Source organism: Atractosteus spatula, chromosome 13 (genome assembly GCF_055471065.1).
Source record: "Atractosteus spatula isolate fAtrSpa1 chromosome 13, fAtrSpa1.hap1, whole genome shotgun sequence".
NCBI classification, from domain to species: domain Eukaryota; kingdom Metazoa; phylum Chordata; class Actinopteri; order Semionotiformes; family Lepisosteidae; genus Atractosteus; species Atractosteus spatula.
Window position 1 is genome coordinate 17,666,603 of NC_142718.1, and position 21,284 is coordinate 17,687,886.

At 36.8% G+C, this 21,284-nt stretch overlaps 1 protein-coding gene across 1 annotated transcript in view; it reads right to left on the reverse strand.

Moving 5' to 3' along the window:
• Nucleotides 1-296: 296 nt before the first annotated feature.
• The window catches only part of col6a1 (collagen, type VI, alpha 1), a 65,431-nt gene continuing 44,443 nt past the window's right edge, over nt 297-21,284 (reverse strand). The window contains exons 25-34 of the mRNA XM_088930037.1: nt 14,665-14,730; nt 10,120-10,155; nt 8,615-8,651; nt 7,638-7,646; nt 6,810-6,943; nt 6,294-6,403; nt 4,879-5,065; nt 3,324-3,495; nt 2,539-2,568; nt 297-2,102 (exon numbers count right to left, since the gene is read on the reverse strand). Coding sequence (XP_088786163.1) covers nt 1,498-2,102; nt 2,539-2,568; nt 3,324-3,495; nt 4,879-5,065; nt 6,294-6,403; nt 6,810-6,943; nt 7,638-7,646; nt 8,615-8,651; nt 10,120-10,155; nt 14,665-14,730 — 1,386 coding nt within the window. The 3' untranslated portion in view covers nt 297-1,497. The remainder of the gene's footprint in view (nt 2,103-2,538; nt 2,569-3,323; nt 3,496-4,878; nt 5,066-6,293; nt 6,404-6,809; nt 6,944-7,637; nt 7,647-8,614; nt 8,652-10,119; nt 10,156-14,664; nt 14,731-21,284) is intronic.

The following is a 21,284-nucleotide window of genomic DNA, read 5'->3' on the forward strand; positions in this document are numbered from 1 at the left end:
ACCTTAACGACTCTTGTCAGATTTGTGACTTTGTGTTTTAACTCTAGTTAAAATAAAAGATGGAAAAAAACATATACTTTTAAGATTCAGACTCTAGAAGTAATTTTTATGAGATTTCAAATATTAAATTTTTAAAAGCTAGAAAATGCTAGGGGGTGTGCATAGCACTGTGTACAAAAACCTTGTAAATAAAACTTGTTAAACTTTCCCTTAGAACCTTAGAACACATTACTTAGAACTTTAGAATCAACATCTGTGACTGAGAACATTACAATACACTGCACAATATATATTTGGTGAAGGAACTTTAATTGTTTATTTAATTGCAGGAACAAAGGATTTACATAGAAAGATCTTTACAGTGACAAATGAGCTGTAAAGTTTTCACTGTTTCTGATGTCTTAAAATGTTTAAAATGTGTTTAAACTTCAAAACTTCATCTTTGTTAATATAGTATTTGTTTTAAAGCACCATTCAAATCCATTTTTATTATAAAAGTTTAAAAAACAGGGAAGCCTGAAGTAGCACCAAATATTCTAGTAACAAAATGCAGAATGTTTTTGTCTCTAAAATGTAAATACAGGCATATAGTGTGTAGCAGAAATGGAAAAGATGAGTGGGAGCGAAAAGCTACCAGGCACAATTAACCCTATTGATTCTATATAATTGTAAATGATTTCATAAGTTCTGGTCACAGCACTGTTTACTCACCATCAGCACAGAATGTATTGGAAGCAATTTACTGTATAGTATGTACTGTATGTAGGAACACAACATTTTTATGTAGTGTAATTTCAACAAATAGCTATTGAATACAATTATACTACAAATCAGGTAACTTTTGGAGTAGAAGAAAAATATCCTTGTAGTAAAAAAAAACACAAATAAATGTTGAAACAATTAAATACAGCATAAAAAGTCTCATTATTTTCCTTTTGTTTTTTCAACCTACATTTGAATTTCTGCCTTCATTAACATACTGCACATGGAGCTCTGCATTGAACAGAAAATAATTTCTTTTTGATCAGCAATGCAGGTTTAAAACAATTAAAAATCATCAGACTCCTTATGACTTCTCTTCTAGTCAAATACTATATAAACTGGTTTCAGACGTGTTAAGTCTCCCTTTCAAGGAGAAGTTTCCTACTATCATATTGCCAAAATACTCACATAAATCTTTAAATTCTGTCACTCCCTTTTCTCAGCTCCTTCAGATAAAATGTATATAAGTTTATGTGAACCATTAGCAAGCTACCCTTGAAGGATGCTTTGATCTGCTTAAAAATAACTGGTTACTTAGAATGATTTCCATATTTTGTTTTTCTTACAGACATAAAAAAATCCCATGAATCATACCTTTTTAATGTTTGCACAAACTGTGATCTGTATTAAAATAAAAGAAAAATACAAAAAAAGTCCCCTAAAGGATCTAATTATAATTTGCACAGAAAAGCTCGTGGTCAACTTCCCCCCCAGCCTACCCAGCCTTCAACCCTCTCAATTCAATGAAATTTTTCTTGACACAGTTTGATAAAACACCCCTCTCAACAGAGAAGGATAGTCAGGAGCCCTGAAGAGGTGACGCTGGGCATAGGCAACATCGTAGGGTCTCCCCCGGCTGACTAAGTGGCGCAGGTTTGCCTCATTCACTTGGTTGCCAACTGCTAAAACATACAATGTGATCCCTATTGCATCAGCTTCTCGCACTCGCTTCTCTATAATGCTTTCTGTGATGCCTTGGGATCGCCCGTCGGAGAAAATAAGGATCTTCTTTTTGACCCCAAACCTGCTCCCTGAATACTTTGATATCAAGAAGCTGAGGGCCTCCGAGACATCTGTGGCTTCGTTGAGGAACGGGATTTCATCAATCCTGGCTGCTATTTCGGTGAAGTTCTCCGAAAAGGGGACTTCAATTTTCTGCTGATCCCTGCCACTGTACTGGCCTATAGAAACACGCACCTCAGCGTTTGACTGCTTCTTAGCATTGAGGAAACGCTCTGCCAGACGCTTCACAAACTTCTTTTTGATCTGAAAATTGCGGCTTCCAACGCTGGTAGAACTGTCCATCATGATAGTGATGTCTGCATCACTGTCAAAAGCAACTGCAATGAAAAGGAAGGGGGAGAATTTGACTGTGGCATCACAATATCTTTGATGAATAGGGAAGGTAACAATGCTTTATGAATGAAAGTTTCTATAAAACAAGCCAATAAGCTGGTTCAAATTGATTGGTGCACTTTTGTTAACAATGTATGCAAACAAAACTAGTGATTTATTCTCAAACAACCATTAGTGGATACCCTAAAAAATATATTAAAAAATTCACAGTTGTATTTGTTAATTTCTATAAAATGTTGCCATATTTTATTTTTTGTCACTAGGGAACTTGAATTCCAATATTGTCTCTCTCAAATATGAATTGATTATCTCATTTCTGGAGATTTCAGAACTTTATTTTTGTGTTTTCCTGAAACTGAAAATTTTAAGATATATTCATGAGATTGAAGAAGGTACTGTATATGCAGGAAATATTCTTACTTGGACAGGTGTAATCTGGGCATTTCTTCTCTGTAAAAAAAAGAACAATGAAGAACAGAAATCATTACAACCAGGGTGGCCTATTCATGGTTTTGCTAGTGATAATTTAAGTAATGTATCGGTACGTCACAATTTATTTGCAAGGTTTAAACTGTCCTTAAATTATTCATGTTTTTTAGGTTCATTTACTCAGATTTATCAATCCCAATACCCACTACAACCTTTCAGGCTTAGTGTAAGACATCTGGGAACTCTAGAGTATTTCCAGTGCACACAAAGCTCCTAAATTGAAATAATACACATATACTGTCTTGTCAGAATGCACTTTGCAAAATGATATCTACACAGCATAGAGGAAAAGGCCAAAGCCACTTACCTTATCGAAATATTTTTTTTGAAAATCATCCATTCTGGTTACTGAACACTAAAGCCATCAAATAATGTTTGATATTTGTTTTCCCAGCTTGAAGTGTTATGATCCTTTATTTTCATTTAAATTATTTTCTTAAATGAAATAAATAAGTCTTTGGAAATGCTAAGGTAAGATTAAAATATGAGAGAACGGCATTGACAAAGTCAAACCAGTGTTTGGTCTGAATGAACAGTGAAACACGAACCAGTGGGAACAAGTGGAATTGCATATTTCATTTGCAAACGTGAAAGGGAAGACAAATCTTGAACACACCTGCGCATTATTCTAGTTAATCTGGCAATATGTTCTGCAGTTGGGATAAGAAAGTTTTGATACTAAAATATTTTGAAGTGAAAATGCACAGATGATTTACCTTGACAGATGTGTGAAGTTAGGTTCAGTAGGAAGGACTCATCCAGAAGCTCAGCGTAGTTGTCTCTTTGCAGAGTGATACCAGGTTTTGCCGCACTAGCACATGTCATTTGGCCAAGTTGTTCTATGTTGGGTGTTTTCCGGAAAACATCCCCTACGCCGACACCCACCACCTTTAAATTAATAATTCAAAAACATTTAGGTATAATTTAACACTGGGCAATTAAATAAGGCAAAAGGGAATTTAATGTAGATCCTGTATAGGTGCAGATCTTTGCATGCTGGTAGTAAAAACAATCACTAAATATTAAGAGATAAACGCTGAGCTGAAAGAGCTCTGAAAAGAGCTATAACTAGAAGAGCACTGAGCTATGAAAAAGCCCTCAATGTTTATATGTACACATTGTTTACATTTTGTATACATTTTCCTATAGGGAAGCAGTAAAAAGTAAAATGTTACAATGTACAGATGAAAGGACTTAAATCAAATGATTTATAATAAAATTGGTAATGTACTAGACCTCATTTAGAATACTGTGTAATTTTTTTTCACCACATTAGAGAAAAGGTGTTGTTGTGTTAGAATCTGTCCCAAGCGTTAACTTGATACATTCCTGGGCTTAGGTAATATCCTACACCAACAGGCTGAACTGAACATTTTTTAACAGAAGAGACTCTGGAGGGATCTGCTGCAAGTATTCCAAATCCTCAAATTCACTGACAATGTCAACCCAGGTGCTACATTGAAACATGAACCAGAAGACACAAATGGAAACTACATGGAAGTACATTTTAAACTAAAAGAAAGGAGACACTTCTTTACTCATAGGTATTGAACCATAAACCCTACCATGTTGTTGAAGCCAATACTTCCTTCAAGAACTAAGAGGATGAAATCTTTGAAACCAATAGCTACTGTATGAAACAGGATAAAGGGACATATGTTGCATATTAGCAACAGTTTAACCCTAATTTCCCTTTACACTTTATTGATTGTGTAAAACAAATGCTATCAGCTGTAGATATGATGCCCTGTACCCTGTAGCATTCCTTTTGCTGTGTGGAGATCTAACAAAATGTCGCAGGACATTTTCACAACAATTTCCATGTTAGAGGTCTCTATGGCTTATACATGTAAAATCTTACCAACAGTTTTAACCACCTTTCTAAATTAAGGAGTGATATAGTAGTTTAAGGATAAAATATAAATTCTGTTATAAATACAACATTTGATGTACATTAAAGCACTAACCCTTGCCTAATTTCGCACTTTTTCATTTTTTAAATGAAATGGTAAAATGAAGATGTAATATATCGCCTATATTATAGTATATAATATATACTATAATATTATAGTATATTATATTAAATATTATGACAGATTATAGCTGGAGTCCCAATAGGTAGGAAAAAGATTTCTATTTGATTTTCTAACATTAAGACTTGTTTCCTTTTGTTACTGTATATTGTGATGAACTAACTGTGATTGAACACATGTTTAGGAATAAACCTCCTACTAAATAATAAGGTGCTTGGATTACAGTCTTTTTTTGTACCTGGACATTATGGTCACACAACACTGAGAGCTTTGTGGGGTCTCGGCTAGTGTCAGAGCGTCCATCAGTCAACACCAGGACCACCCGGTTATCCTTCTGTAGCTGAACAATGAGGTTGTCCAGTGAGAACTGAAGTGCTGATCCAGTGTAGGTGCCGCCAGCTATCCACTTCATATTCTTCACAGCTCTGAAAACACAGCCATGTTTTTTAGTGTTAAATATTTAGTGCCAGGGTTTGTCACCATTTCAGCTGATGAGAAGCCAGTTGTGACACAAAGTGTTTTGGTAACGCTAGAACACTACCTGCTGTACTTCTTGTTTGCATTACTTAAACAAATGTCACCTTGATGGCAACATTGACTAAAATTGTCTTGGCTGTAATTATTACAAAGAATAATTTGGAACAAACTATGAAAGAACACCACATTGCAGCTGAGCCTTCTTCAGGAGAGAACACAAAATCACTACCTTATTTTTCTTTTTGAGTTTTATCTTGTGGAATTAACCACTGCTTTTTCCTTTGTAGCTCTCATACTGAGACTTTATCCATCAAATGTCTCAACTAGTAGGAAACAATCACATTTCACAACTACTGTGGAATGAGACAGTGAGAACACTACAATCAAGCCTACAGTATAAAGCACAACAGTTTGCATACTTGGCCACAGAAACAAGAAATTGACTTTTACATGTGTACAAATCCCTTGTAAACATAACTTATTATTATATTATATTATTATATTATATTAAATATTATGCTATCTACAATATGTGCATATACAGTACATCTCATACCCACTCAACAAAATTATAACAATTAGTATACTGTATATTCAAAGTTGAATTAAACAGTGCCTCAAGATTAAATAGATTTTAAGAGTGCATCAATCATAAGTTAATCAGACGTTTTTTTAATTTAAAAAAGGAGACAGACTTGGACTAATGTGTACACAGTAGTTTATCCTCCTATAAAACCTTTTATTGTGTATGCTTTAGCATGCTACTCTGCTTTTCCTTTGTCTCCTACAGTGTGCGTTTTACAATGGATAAAAATGCTTGGTCATTACATGAATATTGTATACACTTAGCTACCTTTATGCATGTTAATGCAACTAATGACACCTACACAGATAGTAGTTATTTGTGTTACACCACACAAAACATTTTATTGTAGAGGAACACAATCGTATTAAATACGAAATGACAGTACTGAACCCTCCCTCTCCAACACAAATAATGAGACAGTTGTTTCAAAATTTCGTTCAAAATTTGCACTCTGGGAAGGGGGAATTAGGAGTGTTTCATGTTTATTTTTTAAAAAAGCCATTAATATTGCATCATTTCACTTGTACTGTAAATCATACTGGATATCCAATTTCTCACACAATACAAAACACCACAATATATTTACTTACGCTTTTAGTTCTCTGATGGATGTAATGTTAGCATCTCCCAATGTTACAAGTTCCTGCGTATATTCATGGCTGTATTGAACAACGCCAACACGGGACTCCTGCCCATCAAACTGGAAGATTATTATAAATCAAGTTAGGAAAGAGGTTTATGTGATGGGGCATTATATTGTCCCAGTAGTGTTTGTTCCTTGTTTCCGAAAGTCACTCCTACATATTGTATAAACAAGATAGCCTATCTGGCCGAGATTCTAGCTCAAAACATCTGCATGTACTTCCACAAACAATTAGCCTAGTCAGAGGTTACCATAAATCCAAGGTTAAGTGGATTCTAACCAGGTGAGAAAATTCCTCCTTAACATGAATAAACATATGCATCTGGACTAAACAGTGCTTTATACAAATAGTTTTTACTGAAGGTTATTCAACAAATTAAAATAAGACTGTATATACTCACCCATGTATTAAACACTTAAATTAAGACAAGCAACACAGATTGATAAAAATTAAACATTTCACCTTGACTCGCTCATCCTTGCTTAGTCTGTCAATGACCTTGACAATGAACTCTTTAGAAAGCTCAAAGTTCTGATGGCCAATGCTCTCTGAGCTGTCTACCACAAAGACAAGGTCAATGGGTCCACATTTGCATTCTAGGAAGGAGAAATAAAAAGAGTTTCTGAGGCATGTGGTAATTTGTGGTTAACATCTGAATTTGTTTTTATACTGTATATGTTGACCATTGTTCTCCATCTCAGTTTTCTTTGACAGTGCATAGGTTTCATATTACACTTTCACATATTAACAAAAATCACAAATGGTATTTCTTTCAACTTTTTTCTCCTCAATTTGTTTATGACTTCAGTACATTTAACCAATCAAATATATCTGAAACAATAAATGTAACTGATTCCTTTTAAAAGATGTAAAATGACTGGCAATTTTTTAAAAGATTTACAATACAAAGCATGAGTTAAGAATGCATATAAATACAAACACTGAAAATAGTCACACTAACCCAGTTTGGAAACTGCAGTTTTGATCACTACTTGTTGATTTATTGTGATTGCAAAGTGAAATAAATACTGTATGGTAGGCACAGACAAGATGTAATTTCTTTTCAAAACCACATTCCCCACTGCTTTCTGGGGAATATGGTTCCCCATCTTAACCAATCTTACCAAACTCTTTCAATACCTATGTAACCTGGATATTATTGTCACCTCCTTCATATACTACAGAACACATTAATAAATATTGCTCTTGTAACATGTAATTGAAACATGTAATTTTTTAAAGAAATTCAGTGTGCTAATTGTAAGACTTAAATGAAAAAATGTTACTCACCACAACACGCTGTGAAAAAGGAAACAAGATACAGTGAAAATGTTGTAAATTTGTGTAACACAAATGTAAAAAATTTATTTGAGGTATTACAGAGAATTTAATACCTATAATTACAGTATATAATATCATATTTATGCTGTATTATATCTGAAAATGATTAATAAGAAGATTGTAAATTACAAATACAATATTGTGAAAACACATTCTAATGAAAGTTTAATATAATTAACTTATTTAAGTAAATGCTTATATAATGATGTATGTGATGTGCTGTGCAATAGAATACAATTTATAATTCTAATTTGGTTAATTTGGTGACTGATTTTTAGCAATCACATCTCATGTACTGCTGTGTTAGATATATCTATATTTTTTGATGGTTTGGGTTTCTGTAATTTTAATACATTTTTCATAATCTATGAGTGATACCTGCTATGATGTCTATCACTCACCTTAGGAAAACTTAGATTAAGAACACATTTCTAAGTTTCTGCATTAAGGAATGCAAATCAAATGCAAGCTGAAGTAAAACAGGGCCATGTTTTTTTTCAGATTTTGTACCAGATTAAACTGTTAATAACTAAACTAAAGGATTTTTATATTATGGTGTTTTATGTTTCCGAGTGTCCTCCCTTGTGCCCTTTGCTTTCTGGGATTGATTCTAGGCTCTCCCACGGCCCTGAAGTGGGTGGAGTGGTTAGAAAATAAATGGATGGACACTTCTGACTGCTTTCTCATTAGCATGTGATTCTTAAAAATAGTGACATAATTTTTATTGTGTGTCTGTACTAGTTCAGTCCAGCTTTAAATGCCTTCAGTCATTTCAAGAGAATTAAGAGAAATACTCATACATTCTATATTAAAAGAAAACAAAATGGCACTCTCACATACAGTATAAGGTGAGTAGTTTTTTTTTGCAAGAAAACAGTGGGTAAAATTAGAACCCAAAATAAGGAGGTAAACAAATAAAGACTCACAGCACATCTTCATGATGATATCCAAAACTTCACATTCCTATAAAAGAAAGTTATTAAGTAAGAAAAACATTAAATGAACAAATGCCAATTATTTATTAAGAACATTTGCTATTCTGTAATTATTTTAACTCACATTAAACATTTATTGGCATTACCACATATTTAGACTGGATTTATATGTTATCCAAAAGGATATGATGGAAGAATATCGAAGTTGATCTTTATTTTGTGAATTCATAACCTGGATTCAGTAGGTACAGTATATATTCCCGTGAAGACCTCAGGAGGTAAGTTAAGACTTGCTGGAACATTAAGCAGCAGTTGGAAGATTCTGCACCAGGAATTCTGAATTAATGCTTCAGTATGGTATTCGGAGACACTTCAATGTAGGTGGTCCTATACTGTACTTTGGAAAAACTGAGGTCCTTTTCACTTTTGGCAATGTTCATAAAAGTAAATATATGAACTCTGGTCATCTAAGTATATTTTACTCAGATATGTTTAGGAAAAAAAAAGTAATCTTACACATTTCGCTGAATCAAAATTAATGCCTTTTCTTTCTCATTGTGTGTTGTATCTTCTGTAACTTAAAAATCCCGGTACTCACTTCATCCACCATTTTGAGATCCTACCTGCCTGCCGCACGGCAGCATAAGATGGAGCTGTGTTGAATGACTTCACTAGTTAGACTTGGGGGAGTATTCTATATTCTAATTAATTTTACATTAATGCATACAGTGAATGCCATTAATGAAGCCTCTCTTTCCTAGCGTTAATCCCGCATCAGCAGGGTCCGCTTGTCGGCACACCAGTCTCCATTTGGTGGTTTGAACCAAATCTTTGAGCTGACGTTGCCATTAACTGCGACCGAGAAATACTCCAACCGGCGCGTCGCTCCGCCTGCCGTCGGGGGGGGGGGGGAGGAGAATAAAGTAATGTAGCCAATTCATAGAGGGGGATTATTAGGAGGCAAGGGAAATTTGGCCAGGACGCTGGGGTTACACCCCTACTCTTTTCGAGAAACACCCTGGGATTTTTAATGACCACAGAGAGTCAGGACCTCGGTTTTACGTCTCATCCAAAGGACGGCGCTTATTTACAGTATAGTGTCCCCTTCACTATACTGGGGCATTAGGACCCACCTGGACCGCAGGGTGAGCACCCCCTGCTGGCCTCACTAACACCTCTTCCAGCAGCAACCTTAGTTTTTCCCAGGAGGTCTCCCATCCAGGTACTGACCAGGCTCACACCTGCTTAGCTTCAGTGGGTTGCCAGGTGTGAGTTGCAGGGTGATATGGCTGCTGGCTAATGCCATCAATGAAGCCTGATTTTGTAAAACTGTCAAAAATCTCCCTATTACTGCAGTGCATGTTATTGTTTCTTGTTTCCACTCTTTTTGTTCTAATTTCTGTAATGTTGTGCAGATCTATCAATCTTTTATTTTCTAAAAGCGTATGATTTGCACTTTAAGTGAAAATTATTAGTTATACAAGCGGTATACTTACATCAGCACCTGGAGGGCCAGGAGGGCCAGGTGGTCCCTAAAAAACATTTAAATTACTTTAGCATGGAACAAAATCAACATAAACCAAGACAGAGCTGAGCACACCATTAGGGAACTGGTGTATACTGTACTTGTACAGTATGTGTATTTTAACCTTTTGGTAGAATCCAAAACAAAAGTTTTCAATTTCAGGAAATAGAATATGAATGTTTGAGACCAAAATCAAAAGAAGTAGAATGGAATGAGAACACTTTTGAAAATGATCCAGTTAAAAGAGTATAATGAAGTGTTGAGAAATGACAAAAATGGATATTATAATTACAGAGGCCAAGTGAGAATGTTGCTATAGAGACTAGAATACATTAAAGTAGTTTTCAATATTTCAAAAAGAATAGAAACACAAATGACACAACGGCAAAGACAAATCAGGTGAAGTGTAGCTTACTTAGAATGAAATTAATTTGGTTGACTGTATGGTCCTCTTTATTTTAACATGCTCTAACACATTAAAAGTTTATGTTGATAAAGCGCGTCCTGCTCTACTCACTGGAGAGAAGCCATCAGTTCCGGAGGAGCTGAGGAGGAAAAGCCAAGGCTGTAGGGCTGGTGCGACCCGAAAACCCTATCTTCCTTCGATCATTATGGGAAATGTGAGGTCCTTAGCGAACAAGATGGACGAGCTGGGAGCATTGGTGAGGAGTCAGAGGGACTATAGAGAATGCAGTATCATGTGTTTCTCCGAGACGTGGCTGCAGGAACTTATTCCGGACTCGAATGTTACCATCGCCGGCTTTCAGACGGTGTGGGCGGACGGAAACACCGAGAGCAGTAAGAAGAAAGGTGGGGGGCTCGCGGTGCTTGTCAATAACAGATGGTGTAATCCTGGACATATTCATGTTAAGGAGCGCTTCTGTAACCCGGACACTGAACTGGTTGCCATTGGACTGCGTCCATACTATCTGCCGCGGGAGTTTACATGCACCATCTTTGTTGTTGTTTACATTCCGCCCACGGCAAACGCAGAGGCAGCATGTGACGTAATACACAGAGTCACAGCCAGGCTACAAACAAAGCACCCTAGTGCTTTTATAGCTATTTCAGGGGACTTTAATCACGTCTCTATTTCCACCACTTTGCCTACTTTCCACCAGTTTGTTAAGTGTCCGACCAGAGAAAACAAAACACTGGACTTATTATATGCCAATGCTAAGGATGCATATAATTCCACAGCCCATCCCCCCTTTTGGCAGATCAGATCACAACCTTGTCCTGCTTACACCACTATACAAGCGTATTGACCAGCGCCAACCTGCGACAATGAGGACTGTGAGGAGATGGTCTCAGGAGGCTATGGAGGATCTACGTGGTGCTTTGGAGGCTATCGACTGGGATGTGCTGTGCGAACCACATGGGGACGACATAGACAGCATGGTGGACTGTGTCACTGACTACATTAACTTCTATGTTGACAACACCATCCCCACCAAAGACGTACACTGCTTTCCCAATAACCACCAGCGACTTGAAGGCGATCACCAGTGACCTGAAGGCTCTTCTGAACGACAAGAAGAGAGCCTTTAGGAGGGGGGACAAGGAAGGGGTCAAGCGTGTACAGAGGGAACTAAAGCAGAAGTTAAGAGAGAGCAAAGACGCCTACAGGAGGAAGGTAGAGGACAAGCTGCAAAGGAATAGGGTGAGGGACGTATGGAGCAGCATGAGAGAGATCACTGGCTTCAAACAGGCTGGGGGTGCAACGGAGGGGAACCTGGAGATGGCCAACGAGTTGAAGCAGTTCTTTAACAGGTTTGATTCAGGGCACTCTGTGGCTCAGCACCCATCCCCCCATAGCCACACGCTCCCTAAGCCTTCACAGCTGCAACAGCCCAACACCTCCTCCATCCCCTCACAATCATGGCTGCCTACAGCTACAACCCCCAACAGCTACTCACCCCCCCATCCCCCACCGCTGCCACTCTCCAACACCTTTGCCATTAACACCTGCAGCACTGACAGCGCTATGAGCACCATCCCCCAGGCCAGGCTGACCGTCACGGCTGACCAGGTGAAGAGGGAGCTGAAGAGGCTGCACCAGGGTAAGGCCACAGGACCAGATGTTCTGAGGGCTTGTGCTGATCGGCTGAGCAGAGTGCTCCAGCGACTGTTCAACCTGAGTTGCGCTTGGAGAGAGTCCCTATGCTCTGGAAGACATCATGCCTGATCCCGGTACCAAAGAAAGGGCGCCCCTCTGTCCTCAATGACCACAGACCAGTTGCGCTGACTTCTCACGTCATGAAGACACTGGAGAGGTTGGTCTTGTCCCACCTGAGACCCCTGGTCAGTTCATCAATGGACACCCTACAGTTCGCCTACCAGCCAAGTGTTAGTGTGGAGGATGCAATCATCTACATGCTGCAAAGGGCCTACTCACACCTGGACAAGGCTGGCAACACTGTAAGGATTATGTTTTTCGACTTCTCCAGTGCCTTCAATACTATCCAGCCTTTACTTCTAAGGAAGAAACTGGAGGAGATGCAAGTCAGTGCTTTCACGATCTCATGGATCACTGACTATCTGACAGGCAGACCACAGTCTGTGAGACTTCAAAACTTTGTGTCTGAACAGGTAGTAAGTAACACAGGGGCTCCTCAGGGAATAGTTCTTTCTCCGTTTCACTTCACCCTCTATACTTCAGACTTTAAATACAACTCAATGTCGTGCCACCTGCAGAAGTTCTCAGATGACTCTGCAGTTGTGGGATGTATCAAGGGTGGGCGGGAGGAAGAGTACAGAGGACTGGTCAGCAGCTTTGTGGAGTGGTGTGGGGAGAACCACCTGCAATTGAATGTAGCAAAGACGAAGGAACTGGTGATAGATTTCAGGAGGAAAAGGGTCAAACCTACTCCTGTCTACATCCATGGGAGTGGCGTGGAGATAGTGGACTCATACAAGTACCTGGGAGTGCACATCGACGATAGACTGGAATGGTCTAAGAACATCGAGGCCATCTTCAAGAAGGGTCAGAGCCGACTTTACTTCTTGAGGAGTCTCGGGTCCTTCAATGTATGTAGTAAAATGCTACATATGTTCTATCAGTCTGTTGTGGCGAGCACCATTTTCTACGCGGTGGTATGATGGGGATCTGGGATTAGAGCAGTGGATTCTAACAGGCTGAACAAGCTCATCAGAAGAGCAAGCTCTGTCATTGGGTCTGGTCTGGACCCCCTGGAGGTAGTGGTTGAGAGGAGAATGGTGTCCAAACTAGAGGCCATCATGGACAACGTCTCCCATCCCCTCTATGACATGCTTGTAGAAATGAAGAGCACGTTCAGGAATAGGCTGATCCATCCACGGTGCGACAGGGGGCGCTACAGGAGGTCATTCTTGCCTTCTGCCATAAGACTGTACAACACATCCACTTTGCGTCTGGGCAGAGGCAACATTAACAGTGACCTGTTTCTGGACTGAACAGTAAACTGCTACATCTGTTCTTTTTCTTTTTCCCTTTACAACTGTTTTTGTGCAATATATGCCAGGGACTTGTGCAATACATTTATATTTATATTGTGCAATACAACTTTTGTGTACTGTTCTGGTTTGTTCTTTGTGTGTTCTGGACTGTGAGTAACTCTTCTTAGTTCACTCCTCACTGTACTGATTGTATTGTATGTATTGTATTATTATTATTGTATCATTCGTTACATTGTTGGTATGTTGTATGTGTTAAGCTGCTGTTGCACTGCAATTTCCCTTACAGGATCAATAAAGTATCTAATTATTGTGCAACATTTTGTGGGGAGCTTGGGATACAGTCAGAGGCTTTTACAGGTAAAGTAATGGTAGTTTCATTTTCAGTTTAGGAATTTTCAGATCACAAAGACGTTTCTTGATATGAATTATGGGCATAAAACGAGGGATGTCTGCATATAATTTTTATTTTAAAATAGAATTTGGGAAGACATGACGATAGGATTTACACAATTTCATCTTTTAAAATTCAATCAATTCTTATTATAATATTCAGAGTGGTCAAAATGCTTAACACATCAAGTTTACTCTTAAAGAGCAAGAAGAAGGGTTTATTAAAATACTGTCTTATACATCACTTTTTCTAAAAATGTAAATTATAATTTTTCTTTTCATTGTTCAGCATAATAGTTTAAAACCTATATATTTACCACACTCACTTTCAAGATGTTACTAGGCATTTGTGTAGGACTATGCCCTTGAGGACATGAAGATTGTGTCATGATACTTGAAGCTGCAAGAGTAACATCATTCTCCAGACATAGCATTAATAGGAACTCTTTTAGTGGGTATTTATTGAGCCAATGTAAAGGACATCAGAAAGACTGAAACCTCTAGGAAAGCTATTTAATCTCAAGTCTCTAGATGTGTAAAAATTGAGGCAATTGTGCATTTATTTCCAGAATCCCTGCTTCCATTTCTTGGTTTCTTTATAAGTTATCTCTTGTGTGTGCTGCCAATAGCAGTTCATGTGAAAAGGACAATTGAAACTCTGAATATCAGATATACTCAGATTACTTACAGGATTCCCCTCGGGTCCTCTGTGGCCCTTTGGTCCATTTGCACCTGGAGGTCCAGGGATATTATTCTGAAAGATAAAATGAAAAAGATTATATCAGCTTTTAGACCACTGTACTTATAGATCGAGTTCCCAATATTAAATACCAAATAATGGTAGGATACAATTTAAATGTTTTTGCATAATTCAGTCAGCACAACAATCAGTCAGCCTAATGTGTAATGTATCACTTTATGTGTGGGCCTTCCAAAATAAATGAAGAACTATTAATGTTAGATTCCCAATTATAAGATAGTGTTTAATAGGCTTGCTTAACTCTATAGAGGAAAAAAAAGACCGATGCAGCCACCTAGAATGTGTATGAAATCTCATGTTAAGTGAACTGTGAGAAACCACTGTTTTGCCCAATGTGCTGCAATCAGCCTTTCACTGATCAAAACAGATCAATGGGTTGCACTGGTGTTGCATTAGCTGTTACTGAAATAGCAACTTTGTTTAGTCTAATACTCATAAGTCTGGAAAACATATTTTATATGTCATATAAACATAAAAAATGCATAGACTTGCTACTGTTTTAAAATGAAGAGTATAGTAGAGTATGTTTGTGTACTGTACAATACTGTACAGTATTTTTTTCTAAAAAGGCATTACATGCCATGAACAGAGACTACATTACTGATCAATTTCTTAACTTGCCTGGTTTTATAGAAATTCTCAGAAAACAAGGAATTTCATGGAGTAACTATACTAAACATCTGAAATTGCTAATATTGCAATTTGGTGTTAAACAGAACTATGAGGTAAGAACCACTGAAACAGTTAATTTTATTTTAATGATGGCTTGCAAAACAATGGTGTAAAAAATTGCATGTATATGAAAACACTGTACATAAACAGTGATAATACTGTAGTTAATGTACAGTATGGGTATCTTTCATATTCACAGAATTTTTCAACCTGTGTGGGACTTCGAAAAATGTGGCTTTTGGTATGCAATTATTTGGCTCATTTGGTGCCACATTAAGAATAACAGTACAGTACATGCTTTCCTTGGTACTTTTCCGTTTTAAATAAACCCTTAAAAAAACTATTATTTAATTATTTTAGAAATGTAATTAATACATGTAAATGTCATTCACAAAATCCAAAACTATTGTAAATATTTGTCTTTTGTTTTTTGCCTTCTCATCTCAGAGGTAGTACTCAAAATAAGGGTTGGATCTGCGGGACTCAATGGAAGCCTATTAGCACCATAGAGAAAAAAAATAGATTTAAATGCAATAATTATTGCATAAATAATATTGCCCTAATATTCTATATACAGTATATACTAATATATGTTGAAATATATAGTATGCAATAATATTGCTCCATGTAAAGTTGCATTTTCAAAAAATATGTTCATACTCCCCTTTGTGCAAATTAATCAGTATAAAGGAGCATGTCTAGTGTCTTTAGTATATAATACATAAAGTATAACACTCTGGGGCTATTTCACAAAGCAAGATTACTCAGTTACCCAAATGTATAAAAAATTACTTTATTGTATAGTCTGTTGTGAATGCGATGTTTTTTTAGGTTTACAGACATATTAAAATAATTTAGATTTTGTCTTAATGCTAATTATAACATCTAAATGATAGAAGGAAACCAAAATAAACATGAAAAGAGTTTGTACTTTCTTTTTTGTCAAGTAATTTATATCTAATGGGAAAATTGGATACTGGGAATACAGTTGCCTGAAATCCAGTTACTCTACTTAGCACTACAAACCCGAGCACAGATATGAGAAAAACACTGGATCTTGAGTGTGGGCAGGTTTTCCATAATGAGCCGTATTTCATCATCACTGGATTAAGATGCATTTTCCTTTGCTGGTTTTGCTGGTGTGGATGAAGGATTCAAAGCTTGTGTTCTAAAGTACAATGCGAATGCACAGTTATTCACATTGTTTAAGCAGGAATAGCTTTAAATGGATAATTTAAAACAGGGTTTGCCTTTGTGAAAGTGGAGTGGATCAGGTTAATTCAATGTGGGGAAAACCTTAAACTAGTTAAAACTGCTTCAAGAATTAGCTCACATGTGACTGTCTCTGCAGAGTTTATATTTTCTGCCTGTTCTCCCTCCAACCTATTTGCTCCTTGGTATGAGTGCATGTGCTGTGTCCTTAATCAGGACATTCTGCTGGCTGTTTAAACCAAGTTCATCCTATGTAATGCATTGTAGATATCTAATGAATTTGAATTAAAAAATGTTCTTCTGATTTTTCTGAGTGTAATATCAGATACAGTGCAGCCCCAATAAAAATGGTGAAGTACAATAGTTTTATACAACAGTGCAAAATGCTTCAATGAGATGGGCAGTCACTAATCGATTGCAGAACATTTCATTTGATTTTTCATAGCAGCTAGTGACAAGGACACATTTTTTCAGGAGAACTTTGCAAAGTGCAAAAAAAGCTTAGAGATCGCCAAAACCCTTTGCAGTTTGCTGAGACTTTTTATTTGAATAATACAGTTTCAGCAGACAGTGTTTACTTTAATTCACTATCTCTTAAGCCCAAGGCTTCTACCAAAAACCAAATGCATGCACCACAGATGCTCCACAATTGACTAACAGCTGCCCAGTATACAGTCATTTCAAAATACTGCATCTCCATTTGTACTGGGGACATATCAGAATTTTTCTTTCAAACCACTGATGTTTCAATGACCACTATTTGTGATTTTTTTAAATACTAAATTTTATATTTAAATTAAATAACAAATGTTATTTAAATAATATCTATTACATTCATGAATTTATGTAACCTTAACTGTTTGTTTCTGCACAATTACATATATGCTAGAATATTGTGTAACAGCAGTGTACATCAGTTCATAGAGCAAGAATGGCTGTTTAACAGGTATTTATGCAAATGACCTTATAAATCAGAATATCACAAACTCAAAATACTGTAGATTACAGTTACTTCTTGTATCTTGTGTAAAGATCTAACCAGCTTCGTTCTCCTCCCTCCCCTTGTTTGCCCGTTTCTGGGTCAAAAGTCGAACCCACCTCACCTAAACCCCTAGCTTACATATGTTTTTTATGGAGGCTTCCTTCTTGACCCCCATGTTGTCCTCATCTGTGCCTAGGCAGCTGCAGTGAAGGGCTGCCATCACAGTTTATCTTTCCTTTCAACTGGTGTCCAATTGGTCATGTATAGGCTTTCTGCTCTTCATGAAGCTGTATTTTGCAAGCAAAAGCTCTCATCAGCGTTATAGTACCAGCCTGCTCTTTTGTTCGCCCAGAGCCTTTTGCTGCCCACCACAGAATTCCAATCCAAGCTAGAGTAGCTGGTCCTGCAACTACTGCTAGCTGACCTAACATTTTCTTTAGGTACACGCAAGTTCTGCATGGTTCCAGCAAAACTGCAGCCAAACCGTTTGGTCTGGCTCTAACATTTAGCTAAATGTTAGCAATCTGTGTCTGTGTTTTGGGGATTCTTTTGGGGGGATTTCTGCACATAGATAAGCAGTTTCATCAGTGTCAGAGTTTGACTAAACAATTGAATTGGGGTTAAGGAAAATGCATTCATTTTGTAATAAAATGATTCTATTCAAGGGTAAAAAATTATTATGTTTATAAAATAAGATTTTTATGGTTTTGAAGATATTTAGTAAGGCGAAAGGCAGCCAAAACTTTTACCCTTCATTGCAGCAGCCTCTGATTTTTTTTTCTCCTAGAAAAATGAATAAGACACCGACTAAGCTGAAAAGGACACCTTGTTGACTTTGTCTTGATGTACCATCTACAAAATAGGGAGAAGATGAAGGCTTTAACATTTAGGCATCTATTTGTTTTGATTGTTAGGTTTTAGGTTTTGAAATTTATTGTACCATTCATTCCCAAAGGCAAGACATTAGTACTTTGGGAACCGTTTCTCTGAAAAGGCTCCACTGTTCCATAACTTTGCTTAAACCCTGGCAAGCACTAATGAACAACCATTTTAATTTATTTTCAAGTTACTGGCCACCCTTGGCATACAGTACATGTGAGTGGAACAGTAATATACCGCTGCTGAGAGTGTGTGTGACCCCTCATTTCAAAAACTGGCAGTAAAAATCCATGTTTCTAATGAAGTGTAATCAAAATAGAATGGAGGGTTACAGATCATATACTGACAGAAATAAGCAGTTTAGCAGCCATCTTGATACAAGCAGGTATCTGTTTCTTCTTATTCTGACCTATGTTTTTCAATAACTTTATCGTTGACTTGCTTTGAAAGCCTGGACTGTCACAGATACAAGTGTTTTTATTCTGAAATCATGAGAACTAATATAATTGCACATAGATAGCAATTGTGACTTTTCAATTTTCTTTCACATTAATTATCTATTGACATCTTTTTGTTACTTGTTTTGCATGGTTGTTTATAGAACAAATATGAATAGCTACTTCAGAGTGTCATGACTACAAGCTTTATAGGAATAAATTGTGAAAACCTTTATAAACCAAGGGTCTCAAATTTTTTGTGAAAGGCACTGTATATGCAAACTTTGAAGGCACAAAAAATTAATAGCACACAATTTCCATATTTCTAATTTCTTGTTAAAATTCAGCGTGTTCTATCTCATGCTAAGCAGCTGCTGATTTTCTCTCTACTTGGTGCATTTTTCAAGTTCTCTGTTTCTACTGAGGTCTTAAATCAGAGAAGCAAATTATACTTTAGCTTTATATTATAGTTATGATATTTACAAGCCAATGTGTGAAACTGTGCTATGCCTTTTTTATCTAAAGTATCTCTTTAAGCTCCAATCTTGCCTCTTTTTGAGACTCCATGGTTGACTTCAGACTGAAAATCTGGGGGTGTACAATCTTTCATAACATCTGTTAAATGACTGCGGCCATTGCCAAACAAAGATCAAAGCAGTGTCTGGATATAAACCATATGAAGCATTTCTTCAGTATGTTAGCTAACATCTAGAAACTGCCCCAAAGGAATAGGATAAAAGAAAGTGTTCATGTTTTTTATAATTAGACTACTTAAGCTAGATGTTTCTCACACAGATCTATACTGTGATTCAAATAATAGGAAAGTTTGCAAAGCTAATCAAATCCTATTTTATTTCTTTATCCAAAAAATCTTTAGTTTTCTAAAATTGTAAACTTGTTTTCTGGTTTGCTAAATGGTCCACCAATCAGAACTAAATTCCTGAACACAGGTAAAATTCTGACTGAGCCAGATCTCCCAGGACCAAATTTTCATACACAAGTACAACTGACATGATGTGTGACATGATGATACTAGTTGTCCTTGAAACTTTATAACTATACACACTGTTTATGTATATAATGGAACATGCAGTACATATTGGCCAAAATATATTGAGAGGCAACAAAAATACAGTAACATATTATTTAATGAAATCATGTACCATTACACGTCTTTGTACACACATCAGAATTGAAACTAAGGGAATGTTTTGTGTATTAAAAAATGTTCTGTCTTTAAAAACTGGTAACAGGTGTGCAGCAGACACAAAACGACAGGTACATAACAATCATATTTAAATAATGAATATCGCCATTTATCAGTAAGATTCAACAACAATGACTGCAGAGAGAAGTCTAGCAGGAAGTTGGTTGTACTGTAAAGTATATAATTTAACTGTCAGCAACTATTTCATGTCTGTTAGACTGTTAGAGTGCTGGTAGTATAAATTAGAATTATAAATAATCAAAAATCATGTAAGTGATCACACCTGAAGAAGGCTCCACAGCTGAAAGGTAGTGTTTCTTTTCTTTACCTTTCAGTAGGAACTTTGCCACCTATGCATGCTAAAGCAGCTCCCTCGAATGTCATAAAAAATCATCCTTGTCCTGATATCCCACACGTCATCACAATCCTGAAACTACCGGGGTGTCACATTGTTTTTTTATGTTTTAAGTGGCCTATCTTGACTTCTACAATATTCCCCTCTTTGGGAAGACAGCACAATACTTCTCCTTCTACACTGTTCTTTACTTGGCTCTACTCACATAAGTCACTACATCGTTTCATCAACTCTTCACTCTCAACTTTTATTAATCATCAGGCACTTCAGTATTCAACTCGATTATGTCTGCACTGCTCAATTTCTAAACTTCACTAAAATCTTCACTGCCACTTCCCCTTCACTTCCACTCTTCAAAAACAATCCATAAGTTTTCTAATTACATTTAGGTTGCTCTTTACTTTCTGTCTCATATCATACTCTGAGAGTGCTCATCTGTACACTGATGCTAGGCCACAGGGAATAAGTAGTTGATGCCATCTAGACCTCTCCTCAGCCAAGGCATTAAACTGAGGAATCTAGGAGGAATCTAAATGAGAAATAACATCATGTTGACAAAAGATTCTAATTTTGTATCCATCATTCCTTCTGTTTGAAAATGTAATATAAAAAATTACTTTTTTAGTTAAACTATTTAAGCAGACTAACAGACAAAGAAAAAATTTAAATTCTGATTTATAATGATGGTCTTGACTGTACCCATTTATACATCAGGTTGTTTTACAGGAACATTTTGAGTGAAATCTTCCTCAAGGGTACAATAGCAGTGCTCTACCCATGATTCAGGCCCATAAACTTACCGGC